General features: G+C 41.5%; 1 protein-coding gene across 3 annotated transcripts in view; it reads right to left on the bottom strand.

The window, feature by feature from the left end:
• Sec63 (translocation protein Sec63) overlaps positions 1 to 15,805 on the bottom strand; it is a 249,369-nt gene that overhangs the window by 60,768 nt on the left and 172,796 nt on the right. For all 3 annotated transcript variants that reach the window (XM_071693313.1, XM_071693314.1, XM_071693312.1), the window contains exon 11: positions 4,984 to 5,125. In XM_071693313.1, the coding sequence (XP_071549414.1) occupies positions 4,984 to 5,125 (142 nt within the window). The remainder of the gene's footprint in view (positions 1 to 4,983; positions 5,126 to 15,805) is intronic.

Genomic DNA, 15,805 nt, shown 5'->3' with positions numbered 1-15,805 from the left:
TTTTTGCTTTCCGGGACAATGTTCTCGACTTCCACACATTTTTCAAGGCTCCCAAAATTTTCGCCCCCTCCCCCACCCTATGATCCACTTCCGCTTCCATGGTTCCATCCGCTGACAGATCCACTCCCAGATATCTAAAACACTTCACTTCCTCCAGTTTTTCTCCATTCAAACTCACCTCCCAATTGACTTGACCCTCAACCCTACTGTACCTAATAACCTTGCTCTTATTCACATTTACTCTTAACTTTCTTCTTTCACACACTTTACCAAACTCCGTCACCAGCTTCTGCAGTTTCTCACATGAATCCGCCACCAGCGCTGTATCATCAGCGAACAACAACTGACTCACTTCCCAAGCTCTCTCATCCCCAACAGACTTCATACTTGCCCCTCTTTCCAAGACTCTTGCATTTACCTCCCTAACAACCCCATCCATAAACAAATTAAACAACCATGGAGACATCACACACCCCTGCCGCAAACCTACATTCACTGAGAACCAATCACTTTCCTCTCTTCCTACACGAACACATGCCTTACATCCTCGATAAAAACTTTTCACTGCTTCTAACAACTTGCCTCCCACACCATATATTCTTAATACCTTCCACAGAGCATCTCTATCAACTCTATCATATGCCTTCTCCAGATCCATAAATGCTACATACAAATCCATTTGCTTTTCTAAGTATTTCTCACACACATTCTTCAAAGCAAACACCTGATCCACACATCCTCTACCACTTCTGAAACCATATATATATATATATATATATATATATATATATATATATATCTTTCTTTCTTTTAAACTATTCGCCATTTCCCGCGCCAGCGAGGTAGCATTAAGAACAGAGGACTGGGCCTTTTTTGGAATATCCTCACCTGGCCCTCTCTGTTCCTTCTTTTTGGGAAAAAAAAAAAAAAAACTTTTTCCCTCCATCCTTCCACCTCCACTTTCGTCTCCCACTTCTCCTTGTTCCCTCCACCTCTGACACACTTATCCTCTTTGTCAATCTTTCCTCACTCATTCTCTCCATGTGACCAAACCATTTCTATACACCCTCTTCTGCTCTCTCAACCACATTCCTTTTATTACCACACTTTTTTTTCTTTTTTCATCCCTGGGGATAGGGAAGAAAGAATACTTCCCACGTATTCCCTGCGTGTTGTAGAAGGCGACTAAAAGGGAATGGAGCGGGGGGGCTGGAAATCCTCCCCTCTCAACTTTAAATTTCTAAAAGAAGGAACAGAGAAAGGGGGCCAAGTGAGGATATTCCCTCAAAGGCTCAGTCCTCTGTTCTTAACGCTACCTCGCTAATGCAGGAAACGACAAATAGTATGAAAATTTTTTTTTATTATACTCTGACGCTCTCTCCCGCGTTAGCAAGGTAGCACAAGGAAACAGACGAAAGAATGGCCCAACCCACCCACATAACACATGTACATACATAAACACCCACACATGCACATAATCATACCTATACATTTCAACGTATACATACACACGCATGGACAGACATATACATATACCTGTGCATATTCATACATGCTGCCTTCATCTATTTCCGCCGCCACCCCGCCACACATGAAATGACATCCCCCTCCCCACACATGCATGCAAGATAGCAATAGGAAAAGACAACAAAGGCCACATTCGTTCTCACTCTGTCTCTAGCCATCATGAGTAATGCACTGAAACCACCAGCTCCCTTTCCACATCCAGGCCCCACAAAACTTTCCATAGTTTAACCCAGATGCTTCACATGCCCTGTTCATTCCTCTGACAGCATGTCGATCCCGGTATACCACGCCTTTCACCCTCCTGTATGTTCAGGCCCAGATCGCTCAAAATCTTTTTCACTCCATCCTTCCACCTCCAATTTGGTCTCCCACTTCTCATTCCCTCCACCTCTGACACATATATCCTCTTGGTCAATCTTTCCTCACTCATTCTCTCCATGTGACCAAACCATTTCAATACACCCTCTTCTGCTCTCTCAACCACACTCTTTTTATTACCACACATCTCTCTTACCCTTTCATTACTTACTCGATCAAACCACCTCACACCACATATTGTCCTCAAACGTCTCATCTCCAACAAATCCACCCTCCTCCGCACAACTCTATCCGTCACCCATACCTCACAACCATATAACATTGTTGGAACCACTATTCCTTGCTCTCAGAGATAATGTTCTTGCCTTCCACACATTTTTCAGTGCTCCCAGCACCTTTGCTCCCTCCTCCACCCTGTGACTCACTTCCACTTCCATGGTTCCATCTGCTACCAAATCTACTCCCAGATATCTAAAACAACTCACTTCCTCCAGTTTTTCTCCACTGAAACTTATCTCCCAAATGACTTGTCCCTCAACCCTACTGTACCTAATAACCTTGCTCTTATTCACATTTACTCTCAGCTTTCACACCACATATTTTCCTCAAACATTTCTTTTCCATCACATCCACCCTCCTCCACACAACCCTATCTATAGCCCACGCCTCGCAACCATATAACATTGTTGGAACCACTATTCCTTCAAACATACCTATTTTTGCTCTCCGAGATAACGTTCTCACCCTCCACACATTCTTCAATGCTCCCAGAACCTTCACTTCACCCCCTCCCCTAACCTGTGACTTGCTTCTGCTTCCATGGTTCCATCCACTGCTAAGTCCACTTCCAGATATCTAAAAGACCACTTTCTCCAGTTTTTCTCCATTCAAACTTACCTCCCAAATAACTTGCCCGTCAACCCTACTGAACCTAATAACCTTGCTCTTATTCACATTTACTCTCAACTTTCTTCTTTCACACATTTTACCAAACTCAGTCACCAGTCTCTGCAGTTTCTCATCTGAATCAGCCACCAGCGCTGTATCATCAGCTTACAACTCACTCACTTCTCAAGCCCTCTCACCCACAACAGACTGCATAAATGCTCCCTTCTCTCTCCAAAAGTCTTGCATTCACTTCCCTAACAACTCTATCCATAAACAAATTAAACAACCATGAAAACATCACACATCCCTACCGCAAACAGACATTCACTAGGAACCAATCACTTTCCTCTCTTCCTACTCATACACATGCCTTACATCCTTGGTAAAAACTTTTCACTGCTTCTACCTCCCAAACCATATACTCTTAAAACCTTCAACAAAGCATCTCTATCAACCCTATCACATGCCTTTTCCACATCCATAAATGCTACATACAAATCCATCTGCTTTTCTAAGTATTTCTCAAATATATTCTTCAAAGCAAACATCTGATCCACACATCCTCTACTACTTCTGAAACCACACAGCTCTTCCCCTATCTGAAGCTCTATACATGCCTTGATATATATATTCCTATGAATCCACAGGGAAATGAAACACGATAAGTTCCCAAGGCACTTTCGTGTAATAATCATATCATCAAGGGAGATACAAGAAGGAAATATAATAGTCAGCTGATACAGAACAAAGAGACGTAGCTAGGATGCCATTTGGTAAACAAGTGAATGTCCGAATGGATGTCAGGTGCATCAAAGACTGACAACAAGCATATCATAAACTTATGTGGACAAAAAGGTAAACTCTTTACAAATCTTATCAATAATAAAACTATCCAGTTTGTATAAACCTTCCCTAATATTAAGGTTATAATTCTTTGTGCATTTAATAATAGAAGATTCAATGATACTCCTCATGGTGCAGGAGTTAAAATTAATAACTGAGATGGCATTACACCAGTCAATACAATGATCATAGTTTTTAATGTGATTAAACAAGGCATTTGATTCTTGTCCTGTTCTTATACTATATTTCTGTTGCTTACATCAACATAAAACTTATCACAATTTCTACATGGCACTTTATAAATGCATCCAGCAGAACTTTCTGGTAAATTCCTAATTAAGAGATTCTTTAAAGTATTTTTGTTGCTGAAGGTAACATTTACATTAAAGGATTTAACCAACATGAGAAGTAAAAAAAAATATTACTAAAAGGGAGAACTAAAAGGTTCTTGGTGTCAGGGGAGGTTTGAGTTCAACTCTATAAAATGATTTCTTTGCCAACTTAAGGGATTTATCAATGAAAGATCTAAGATACTTTAACTTGGATTCAACATATGTATACTTATGTATATCTCTCTGCCTGAACATGCAGGAGGGTGAAGGGGGGGCAAGGAATGGAGTGAATTGGAGCGATGTGGTATACCGGGGTTGACGTGCTGTCAGTGGATTGAATCAAGGCATGTGAAGCGTCTGGGGTAAACCATGGAAAGCTGTGTAGGTATGTAATTTGCGTGTGTGGACGTATGTATATACATGTGTATGGGGGGGGTTGGGCCATTTCTTTCGTCTGTTTCCTTGCGCTACCTCGCAAACGTGGGAGACAGCGACAACGTATAATAAAAAAAAATAAAATAAATCTCTCGTTTTAAACCAGGTATTCACAATCACCAGTTTTTCAGCACACAAATCCACAAGCCCTTCCCCATTTCCACTCACAACACTTAATACCCCATGTACACAAATTATACCCTCAACTGCCACATTACTCTCCTTCACATTTAAATCACCCACCACTAATACCTGGTCTCAAGCACCAAAACTGGTGACACACTCACTCAGCTACTCCCAAAACACTTGCCTCTCATGATCTTTCTTCTCATGACCAGGTGCATAAGTACCAATATTCACCCATCTCTCTCCATCCACTTTCAGTTTCACCCACATCAATCTAGAATTTACTTTCTTACACTCTATCACACACTCCCACAACTCCTGCTTCAGGGGTTGTGCTACTCCTTCCATAGCTTTTGTCCTCTCCCCATTCCCTGACTCTACTCCTAAGACATTTCCAAGCCATTCTTCCCCTTTACCCTAACCTAAAAGATTAAGCAAAAGCAAGATTTAGTTACTATACACTCAAGATCTACAGTAAAACAGAAAAGATTAGAAATCAGTTTATCTTTCTTACTCTTGTCTTTCCTTTCCTCTTGGTGCTCCTCATCTTTTTTACTTGCAGATTGCTGATGGTGCTTTTTCTTTTGTGGCTGAGACTTTGACTTCGACTTCCCTCCCTTTTTTGGTTGTGGCTTCCTCCAACCTGATTTTTTTGCCTGTACAAAAAAAAATAAATGACACATGTTAAGGGCCTTTACTCTCAATAAAGGTATGTCATTGTTTTGACCAACAATAAAGCCTTCTTACATAATTTATGCTGGAATTCTAAAAAGACAATTTACAATTAATTTCAGTCAATTACAAATAATTTCATCTACTAAATGGGTGGACTTCTCACTTTCAGTGTTGCCACCTTAAGGGAGAATCTAAGAACACATTTACATGTGCATACTAATGAATGTATTCATGTACTTTTTCATATCATTTAGAACCCCAGAACTCCTGTCTTATGGCTCCCCCAGGCTGTTACAAACAGTACCAGGAAAATGACAGATTCCTTTGTTGTTAGATCTTTTAAAGAGACTGCAATGTTTTTTGTTCAATGACAATGTTACTACCTCACCAAAAGTAAGGTTTCACTTGCAATGTAACCTCATGCAAGCTGAATGTGTGTATAAACAGAGGTCATAAATTACCCACTATGAACAAAAACAGTGAACAACCTGCATGGCTGTGTGCTGAAAAAGGAACAGTGATTGGGAACACAAGGCTTAAAAAGACATACCAAGCTTACATTAGTGAGTGGGGTTGGGGGTCAACAGGAATATTTGCATTATCTACTAAAAGACAAATGTGCTAAAAAAGAGACTTTGAGATGCAAATGTGCTAAGAGAAGCAGATTGAGGGGTATCTGACGATTTCTTGTGAAGGTTAGGGTGAAGCTTGTAGTGACTTTTGGAAAAGAGGAAATGATCAGGGTGGGAAGACAGTCATGTAAGCAAGCTCACAAATAAGGCATGTGTGGGAAGATGCCAAGAGAGATAGAGTGAAGAATGGCGACAAGTGAGAAAAAAGATTCTAAGAGGAGTGGGCATAGAATGGAAGGCATTTAAAGAAATAGTCCTTACAAGTGCAGAAGTATGCAGGATGTGGAAGATGGGATGAGGCTGTGAAAACAGACAGTGAGTGTTAGGATGAGAAAGATAAGTAGCTACTGAAAGAATAAAGACAGGTGTGTGGGCATTACCAGCAGGAAGGAGTGTAAGTGATTGGAGATGTACAAGAGAAAGAGGCTGATGGTTATGAGGAAAATCTATGGGCTGAAAAAGGAGGCAAATGAGAGATGAGGTGAGAGAGTATCAGCAAACTTCAAGGAGACTGATAAAATGTTTTGGAGAGAATAAATGGGAGCACCAGCAAGAGAAGAAGATGGAGAAGTGATAAGAGGCAATGAAAAGGTCAAGAGAAGATGGATAAGTATTTCAAAAGACTTCTGAATTATGTTGGATGATAATGTAGGAAATGTAGGGTGTTTGGGACTAAGGCATGCAAAGTAAATGTCATAGAAAATGGTCTGGTGAAAACAGAACTGCTGGGGAAAGTCTTGTGAAAAATGAGGAGTGGTAAAGCACCTCAAGTGAATGGGATTGTTACTGAATCTTTCAATAAAGGGGCTCACTGTGATATGGACTGATTATTCATAATCTTTAATATACACAAACATCAACTGACACTTCCTAGGCCCCTTCATCCCCTACAGACTGCATACATGGCCCAACCCCCTAGACCTTTGCATCTACCTCCCTCATCAACCCATTCATAACAAATCAAACAGCAACGATGGCATAACATGCCCCTGCCCACACAACTTTCACTTGGAACCACTCACCCTCCTCCCTACCTACAGGCACATATGCCTTGCTCTCTTGATAAATAATTCTCACTGCTTTTGACAGCTTTCCTCCCTCAATATATATTCATGTGGTGTTTCACAAAACATATTTATCAACTCTATCATAAGCTTTCTCAAGATCCACAAATGCCACATGCATGACATTCTGTTTCTTTCAAGTATTTCTCACACAGAATCGTCAAAGCACACACCATATCCAAATATCCTAAATCACTCCTGAAGCCAAAATGTTCCTCCTCAATTGGATGTCCTGTGCATGTCACCACCCTCTCAGTTATCACTTTCCCATACAACCTGATAAGTACTTTCAACAACCATATACATATGTGCCAATCCTCGAGCACCTTACCATGATCTAAACATACATTGAAAACCTAACTAACCAATCAACAACAATGTCCACCCTTTCTTAAGAAACTCAACTGCAATACATCCACTCCAGCTCTCTTTTCACATTGCTTTTTATGCAAGGCTTTCACCACCTCTTCTCTCTCCAGAAAAACACTTGCCAAGACATTCTACTTCACATACTTCCCCAACCCAAATACCCTACATCTACTACCCTATCATCAAACATATTCAACAATTCTTCAAAGCACTCACTCCTCTTCACCTCATCACTGCTTGTTACCATTTCACTGACGCTTCCATTTGTTCTCGTTTTTCACACCATCAACCTCCCTACCAAAACATTTCCTTATTTTCCCTGAAGTTTGCCAATGCTCGTTCACCCCAACTCTTCTTTGTCCTCTGCACATTCCTCTTGACCTCCTGCCATTTTGTTTTGTGTATCTCCCCATTGGTTGCCCTCCTTCCCTGTAAGTACCACATGTATAACCTCTCTTTTCTCTTTCACTAGCATCCAGTAACTCACTACCCTTTCTCACCTTTCAGCCCCCCATCCCACATCACTTACTTCTCTCGAATATGCCTGCATTGCATCCGTAAATACTTCCCATTCCTCACCCACTTCCATAGCTTTGCTTACTCTAACCTTTTCCCATTCTACACTCACTTTCACCAGCTTCTTCTCATCCACATCACATACTCTTTTCTGAAAACCCCTACAAATCTTTACCCTCACCTCCGACAGGTACTAATCAAACATACCTCCAGCTGTGAGGCACTTTCCTACTCATGCATGTATACTTATGTATGTCCTTTCTTAAACCAAGTACTCTCAATCACCAATCATTTTTCAGTACACAACTCCATAAGCTGTGCACCATTTCTATTTACCATGCCCCCCAGATATACCCTCAACTGCTACATGACTCACTCTCATAGTTAAATTACCCATCACTAATATTCAGTTTCTTGCATCAAAACTATTGTCACAGTCTTTCAGCTGCTCCCAAAGCATGGCCTCTCATGATCTTTCTTCTCATGGCCAGGTGCGTAACCACTAATCTATCTATCTAGCTATCTATCTATATCACTGATGCCTGTTCCAACTGAAATCCCTCAACAGGATGGCCACAGCAACAGAATCTCCATACTAAAGAACCACAGTACCACTTCTTTGCCTTTAGTGCCTCAACCTTAACAGGCCACTGGCAGAAGGCAACTCTAGAGCAGTGCTTGCAGAGGCTCCTACCTACCACTTCTACTTAATTTTTCTACCTAATAATCCTGCCTGAATGTCCCTACCTACTACTTCTACCTACTGCTCCTACCATTTTGTAAAAAGGCAGCGCTAGTGCACAGTGCTCACCAAAGATAAGTTTAGAGTTACAAAGAATAAGGTGTGTAAGTTAAGTGTTGTCAAGTGCTACAAATGACAAGGAGAGATTGTATGCTTGTCGACAGAATGCCAGTGGTCCACATGTTGGTGAGGCAGGAAGAAAAGACAGCTACCTGGGTCAGAGGAGAGCAACCTGACAGCCACTAAAGTACCCCTGAAGAAAGGGTTGAAAGAAAACTTCCCACGTATTCCCTGAGTGTCGTAAAAGACGACTAAAAGGGGAAGGAGTGGGGCTAGAAATCCTCCTCTCCCATTTTTAATTTTCCAAAAGAAGGAACAGAGAAGAGGGCCAAGTGAGGATATTCCCTCCAAAGCTCAGTGTTCAGTGTTATAAATGGAAACGGTGAAGAGCTTGTAGATTTGTGTGCTGAAAAAGGACTGGTGATTGGGAATACCTGGTCTAAAAAGATATACATAAATATACATAAGTAAGTAGGAGAGATGGCCAGAGAGCATCACTGGATTACATGTTAACTGATAGGTGCGGAAAGAGAGACTTTTGGATGTTACTGTGCTGAGAGGGGCAACTGGAGGGATGTCTACTCGTTATCTGGTGGAGGCAAAGGTGAAGATTTGTAGAGGTTTTCAGAAAAGAGGAGAGAATGTTGGGGTGAAAAGTGTGGTGATATTATGTGAGCTTGCAAAGGAGAATTGTGTGAGGAAGTACCAGGAGAGATTGAGTGCAGAATGGCAAAAGGTGAGAGCAAATGACGTATGGGGAGTGAGGGAGGAATGGGATGTATTTAGGGAAGCAGTGAGGGCTTGCACAAAAGATGCCTGCAGCATGAGAAACATGAAAGGTGGTCAGATTAGAAAGGGTAGTGAGTGGTGGGATGAAGAAGTAAGATTGTTAGTGAAAGATAAGAGAGATCAATTGGACAATTTTTGCAGGGAAGTAGTGCCAATGACTGGCAGATGGATAAAAGAAAGAGGCAGAAGGTCAAGAGAAAGGTGCAAGAGGTGAAAAAGAGGGCAAATGAGAGTTGGGGTGAGAGAGTATGGTTAAATTTTAGGGAGAATAAAAAGACATTTTGGAAGGAGGTAAATAAAGTGCGTAAGACAAGAGAACAAATGGGAACATTGGTGAAGGAAGCTAATGGGGAGGTAATAACAAAAAGTGATGAAGTGAGAAGGTGATGGAGTGAGTATTTTGAAGGTTTGTTGAATGCATTTGATGACAGAGTGGCAGATACAGGGTGTTTTGGTCGATGTGGTGCAGGAAGTGAGAGGGTCAGGGCGAATGGTTTGGTGAAAAGAGAAGAGGAAGTGAAAGCTTTGTGTAAGATGAAAGCCAGCAAGGTGGCAGGTTTGGATGGTACTGCAGTGGAATTTATGGAAAAAGGGGGTGACTGTGTTGTTGACTGGTTGGTGAGGATATTCAATGTATGTATGGTTCATGGTAAAATGCCTGAGGATTGGCAGAATGCATGCATAATGCTACTGTACAAAGACAAAGGGGATAAAGGTGGGTGTTCAAATTACAGAGGTATAAGTTTTTGAGTATTCCTGGGAAATTATATGGGAGGGTATTGATTTAGAGGGTAAAGGTATGTACAGAGCCTCAGATTGGGGAAGAGCAGTGTGGTTTCAGAAGTGGTAGAGGATGTGTGGACCAGGTGTTTGCTTTGAAAAATGTATGTGAGAAATAATACTTAGAAAAGCAAATGGATTTGTATGTAGCATTTATGGATCTGGAGAAAGCATATGACAGAGTTGATAGAGATACTCTGTGGAAGGCATTAAGAGTATATGTTGTGGGAGGTAAGTTGCCAGAATCAGTAAAAAGTTTTTATCCAAGATGTAAGGTATGTGTATGAGTAGCAAGAGAGGAAAGTTACTGGTTCCCAGTGAATGTTGGTTTGCGGAAGGGGTGAGTGATGACTCCATGGTTGTTAAATTTCTTTATGGATGGAGTTGTTAGGGAGGTGAATGAAAGAGTTTTGGAGAGTGGGGCAAGTATGCAGTATGTTGTGGATGAGAGGGCTTGAGTGTGAGTCAGTTGTTGTTCGCAGATGATACAGCAGTGGTGAGAAACTGCAGAAGCTGGTGACTGAGTTTGGTAAAATGTAAGAAAGAGGAAAGCTGAGAGTATGTGCGAATAAGAGCAAAAGTTATGAAGTTCTGTAGGGTTGAGGGACAAGTCAATTGGGAAGTAAGTTTGAATGGAGAAAAATTGGGGGAAGTGAAGTGTTTTAGATATCTGGGAGTGGTCTTAGCAGCGGATGGAACCATGGAAGCGGAAGTGAGTCGCAGGGTGGGGGAGGGGGCAAAGGTTCTGGGAGCCTTGAAGAATGTGTGGAAAACGAGAACATTATCTCAAAGATCAAAAATGGGAATGTTTCAAGGAATTGTGGTTCCAACGTTATATGGTTGCTAGGCATGGGCTATAGATATGGTTGTGCGGAGGAGGGTCGATGTGTTGGAAATGAAATGTTTGAGGACAGTATGTGGTGTGAGGTGGTTGATCGTGTATGTAATGAAAGGGTAAGAGAGATGTGTGGTAATAAAAAGTGTTGTTGAGAGAGTAGAAGAGGGTGTATAGAAATGGTTTGGTCACATGGATAGATTGAGTGAGGAAATATTGACAACGAGGATATATGTGTGTCTGAGGCAGAGGGAACGAGGAGAAGTGGGAGACCAAACTGGAGATGGAAGGATGGAGTGAAAAGATTTTTTAGCGATTGGGGTCTGAACATATAGGAGGGTGAAAAGCATGCAAGGAATAGAGTGAATTAGAGCGATGTGGTGTACCAGGGTCAACGTGCTGTCAATGGATTGAACCAGGGCATATGAAGCATCTGGAGTAAGCCATGGAAAGATTTTTGAGGCCTGGATGTGGAAAAGGAGCTGTGGTTTCGGTGCATTACACATGACAGAGAGACTGTGTGTGAACAAACATAGCCTCTGTTGTCTTTACCTTGCGCTACCTCACACTCACACGGGGGAGGGGGGGTGCCGTTTCATGTTTGGCGGGGTAACGATGGAAATGGATGGGGGCAGCAAGGATGAATATGTACATGTGTATATATGTATATGTCTGAATATGTATATGTATGTATACCTTGAAATGCATAGGTATGTATATGTACCTTGTGTGGGCATGTATGTATGTGTGGCATGTATGAGTATGTGGGTGGGTTGGGCCATTCTTTCGTCTGTTTCCTTGCTCTACCTCACTATCATGGGAGACAGCGACAAAGTATAATATATATGTTTGTTTATCATAAGGGAAATTATATGGGAGGGTACTGATTGAGAGGGTGAAGGCAGGTACAGAGCATCAGATTGGGGAAGAGCACTGTGGTTTCAGAAGTGGTAAAGGATGTGTGGATCAGGTGTTTGCTTTGAAGAATGTATGTGAGAAATACTTACAAAAACAAATGGATTTGTATGTGGCATTTATGGATCTGGGGAAGGCATATGATAGAGTTCATAGAGATGCTTTGTGGAAGGTATAAAGAGTATATAGTGTGGGAGATAAGTTGCCAGAAGCAGTGAAAAGTTTTATTGAGGATGTAAGGCATGTGTACGAGTAGGAAGAGAGGAAAGTGATTGATTCCCAATGAATGTCAGTTTACGGCAGGTCTGTGTGATGTCTCCATGGTTGTTTAATTTGTTTATGAATGGGGATGTTAGGGAGGTGAATGCAAGAGTTTTGGAGAAGGGGGCAAGTATGCAGTATGCTGTTGATGAGAGGGCTTAGGAAGTGAGTCAGTTGTTTGGTGATGATACAGCACTGTTGGCTGATTCAGGTTGAGAAACTGCAAAAGCTGGTGACTGAGTTTGGTAAAGTGTGTGAAAGAAGAAAGCTGAGAGTAAATGTGAATAAGAGCAAGGTTATTAGGTTCACTGGGTTTGAGGGACAAGTCAATTGGGAGGTAAGTTTGAATGGAGAAAAACTGGAGGAAGTGAAGTGTTTTAGATATCTGGGACTGGATTTGGCAGCAGATGGAACCATGAAAGCAGAATTGAGTCACCGGGTGGAGGAAGGGGTGAAGGTACTGGGAGCGTTGAAGAATGTGTGGAAGTCGAGAACATTATCTCGGAAAGCAAAAATGAGTATGTTTGAAGGAATAGTGGTTCCAACAATGTTGTATGGTTGCGAGGCGTGGGCTATGGATAGAGTTGTGTGCAGGAGGATGGATGTGCTGGAAATGAGATGTTTGAGGACAATGTGTGGTGTGAGGTGGTTTGATCGAGTAAGTAACGTAAGGGTAAGAGAGATGTGTGGAAATAAAAAGAGCGTGGTTGAGAGAGCAGAAGAGGGTGTTTTGAAATGGTTTGGGCACATGGAGAGAATGAGTGAGGAAAGATTGACCAAGAGGATATATGTGTCGGAGGTGGAGGGAACGAGGAGAAGAGGGAGACCAAATTGGAGGTGGAAAGATGGAGTGAAAAAGATTTTGTGTGGTCGGGGCCTGAACATGCAGGAGGGTGAAAGGCGTGCAAGGGATAGAGAGAATTGGAACAATGTGGTATACTGGGGTCGACGTGCTGTCAATGAATTGAACTAGGGAATGTGAAGTGTCTAGGGTAAGCCATAGAAAGTTTTGTGGGGCCTGGATGTAAATAGGGAGTGTGAACGAATGTGGCCTTTGTTGTCTTTTCCTAGCGCTAACTCACACGCACACACGAGGAGGGGGTGCCATTTCATGTGTGGCGGAGTGGGGACGGAAATGCTTGAAGGCAGGAAGTATGAATGTGTACATGTGTATATATGTATATGTCTGTGTATGTATAAGTATGTATACGTTGAAATGTACAGGCATGTATATGTGCATGTGTGGGCGTGTATGTATATACATGTGTATGTGGGTGGGTTGGGCCATTTTTTCATGTTTCCTTGTGCTACCTTGCTAACGCGGGAGACAGCAACAAAGTATAATAACATAAAATAATAATGTCTGTTCATTTATATGCAAGTATACGTTGAAATGTATATGTATGTATATGTGCGTGTGTGGGCGTTTATGTATATACATGTGTATGTGGGTGGATTGAGCCATTCCTCATCTGTTTCCTTGTGTTACCTAGCTAATGCAGGAGACGGCAATTAAGTATAATAAATAAATATAATATATATTAAAAAGCAACATGCAGCCCTGCCTCACACCTACATATATCCCAAACTTTTCACTCAGCTTTTCATCTACTCTTACACATGCATTTGCTCCTCTATAGAAGGCTTTCAAACCATCCACCTATACCATTCATCCTAAACACATCCCAAAGCATTCCACTCAACTGTCATACACATTTTCCACATCCATAAAAGCTGCATACAACTTCTTACCTTTTGTTACATACTTTTCCATGGTCATCTTTACCACAAATATCTGATCCACACATCCCCTACCTTTCCTAAAACCACCTTGCTCTTCACTTATTCTGCATTCAGTCACTTCCATCACTGTCAATTAATATTTCTACATACCCTTTTCCCCAATAACTGCAGCAAGCATCCTTATCATCTTTTCCTTTGATAAAGGAACGATAATAGCTTTCACCCAATTCTTAGGCACAACCTTCTGTTTCCATGCTAAATTACATATAGGATGCATCCACTTTGTCACACTTTCTCCTCCATACTTCAGCATTTCAGCCATAATCCTATCCACTCCAGGTGCCTCATTATTGCCCTTCTTACCTCCCTTTTTTGTTACAGGGCCTTCCACATGTAACCTCTTCCTTCCATCCTCCATACCCATGCATGTAAAAACTGCTGCCTTCCCTTCTCCCATTCATCAATTCTTCAAAATACTCTTTCCATCTTCTTTTCACTTCCTCCTATTGATTCAGCAACTCCCCTACATTACTTCTCACATCAACATTTACACTCTTACACCCAACTCTTTCCTTTTAACTTATTTCCAGTATAGTTTCTTATTATCCCGAAACTTTCCACTTAACTTACTTCCTAAAATCTTTGTCTACTCTTTCTTTGCTCTCCCCTGTCAGCTTCTTAACAGTCCACCTCACATATTTTGTATTCTTCCATCCTCCTTTACTGAACTTCCACTGATACATTCCTAACGAGCATTCTACCATATGCCTTTTTCTTCTCTTCCAGTCTTTTCGCTCTTCTGTTCACCATGCGCTACACTTTATATTCCTGTATCTCACTACCTTGTATCCAACTCCTGATCCTACAACATTCAATAGTATTTCTCTAAACATTTTAAACACCTCAATCACACATGACTGCATTCCTACATTCACTCTACTTCCATCTAAGCTTTCAGTTACCTTCCTTTCATACTCCTCACTGCATTTTTCTTATTCATATTCTTGCTTGCACACACTTTTACCTCTCAATTCTTCCTGACAGCATACCTCCACTTCTCTCTGATCCCCATCCCCACAAGAACAGTGAAATGGTCAGTCTCCAAAGAATCCTCTCATGACTCGAGACAGTCTTTCTCAATCTTTCATTCTCTGCCACATAGTCAATCAAAGCCTTCTCCTCTTCTCTTCCATCATTCCTCATCCATATCTGTGGATCATCTTGTGCTGAAAAAAGATGTCTGCAAGGAATAAACCCCTCTCATCACATATATTCACCATTTACTTCAAGCACTCCCCATTTATCAACTATCTCACAAATTTCATCACATCCCACTTTTGCATTCATATCACCCAATACGACATGTTTTTCTCATCCTCAAAACCAATGCTGGCTATCATAGTTCTGTTGTATCAATAGCTTGAAATGCCATGTCATCTTCAAAATACTTGACTGAGAAAAGGCCTTCCCAATTCATTCATTTTTCTGCTTGGTGTGGATGCTGCTACCATTACCCACAAAGCAACGAGCAACTGCTGAAGTGCCAGACCCATGCTCAAGTTCATCCAATATTCTGACCTTTTCTTCCAGATAATTGCCTTCCTTATACTTTTGGCAAGATTACTGACAGCACTTACAGGAAAGTCACAGTGGTGGCTGGTACATATAGGTACAAATGTAGACTGATATGAGTGGCAAACAATACATCCTTACTCAGTAGAAGCTCTCAGAGAACTGACCCAGGGGTCAGCATAGCATGATCAGCATTGGCATTACACAGCCAGTGGGGCTCATGATGTATCACAATGGCTTGTGTTATGATAAAAAGTTGGAAGCAATTTAGGTGTTTGTGCTATATCTAAATAATTGTATCCAATCATGATATATCCTGACACATTTCTATTTCATCCCTGGGGATAGGAGAGAAAGCTTACTTCCCACATATTCCCTGCATG

The sequence above is a fragment of the Panulirus ornatus genome, chromosome 55 (genome assembly GCF_036320965.1).
Source record: "Panulirus ornatus isolate Po-2019 chromosome 55, ASM3632096v1, whole genome shotgun sequence".
In the NCBI taxonomy this organism is placed as follows: Eukaryota; Metazoa; Arthropoda; class Malacostraca; order Decapoda; family Palinuridae; genus Panulirus; species Panulirus ornatus.
The sequence above is the reverse complement of the archived record's forward strand: the minus strand, read 5'-3'. Positions and strand labels throughout refer to the sequence as shown.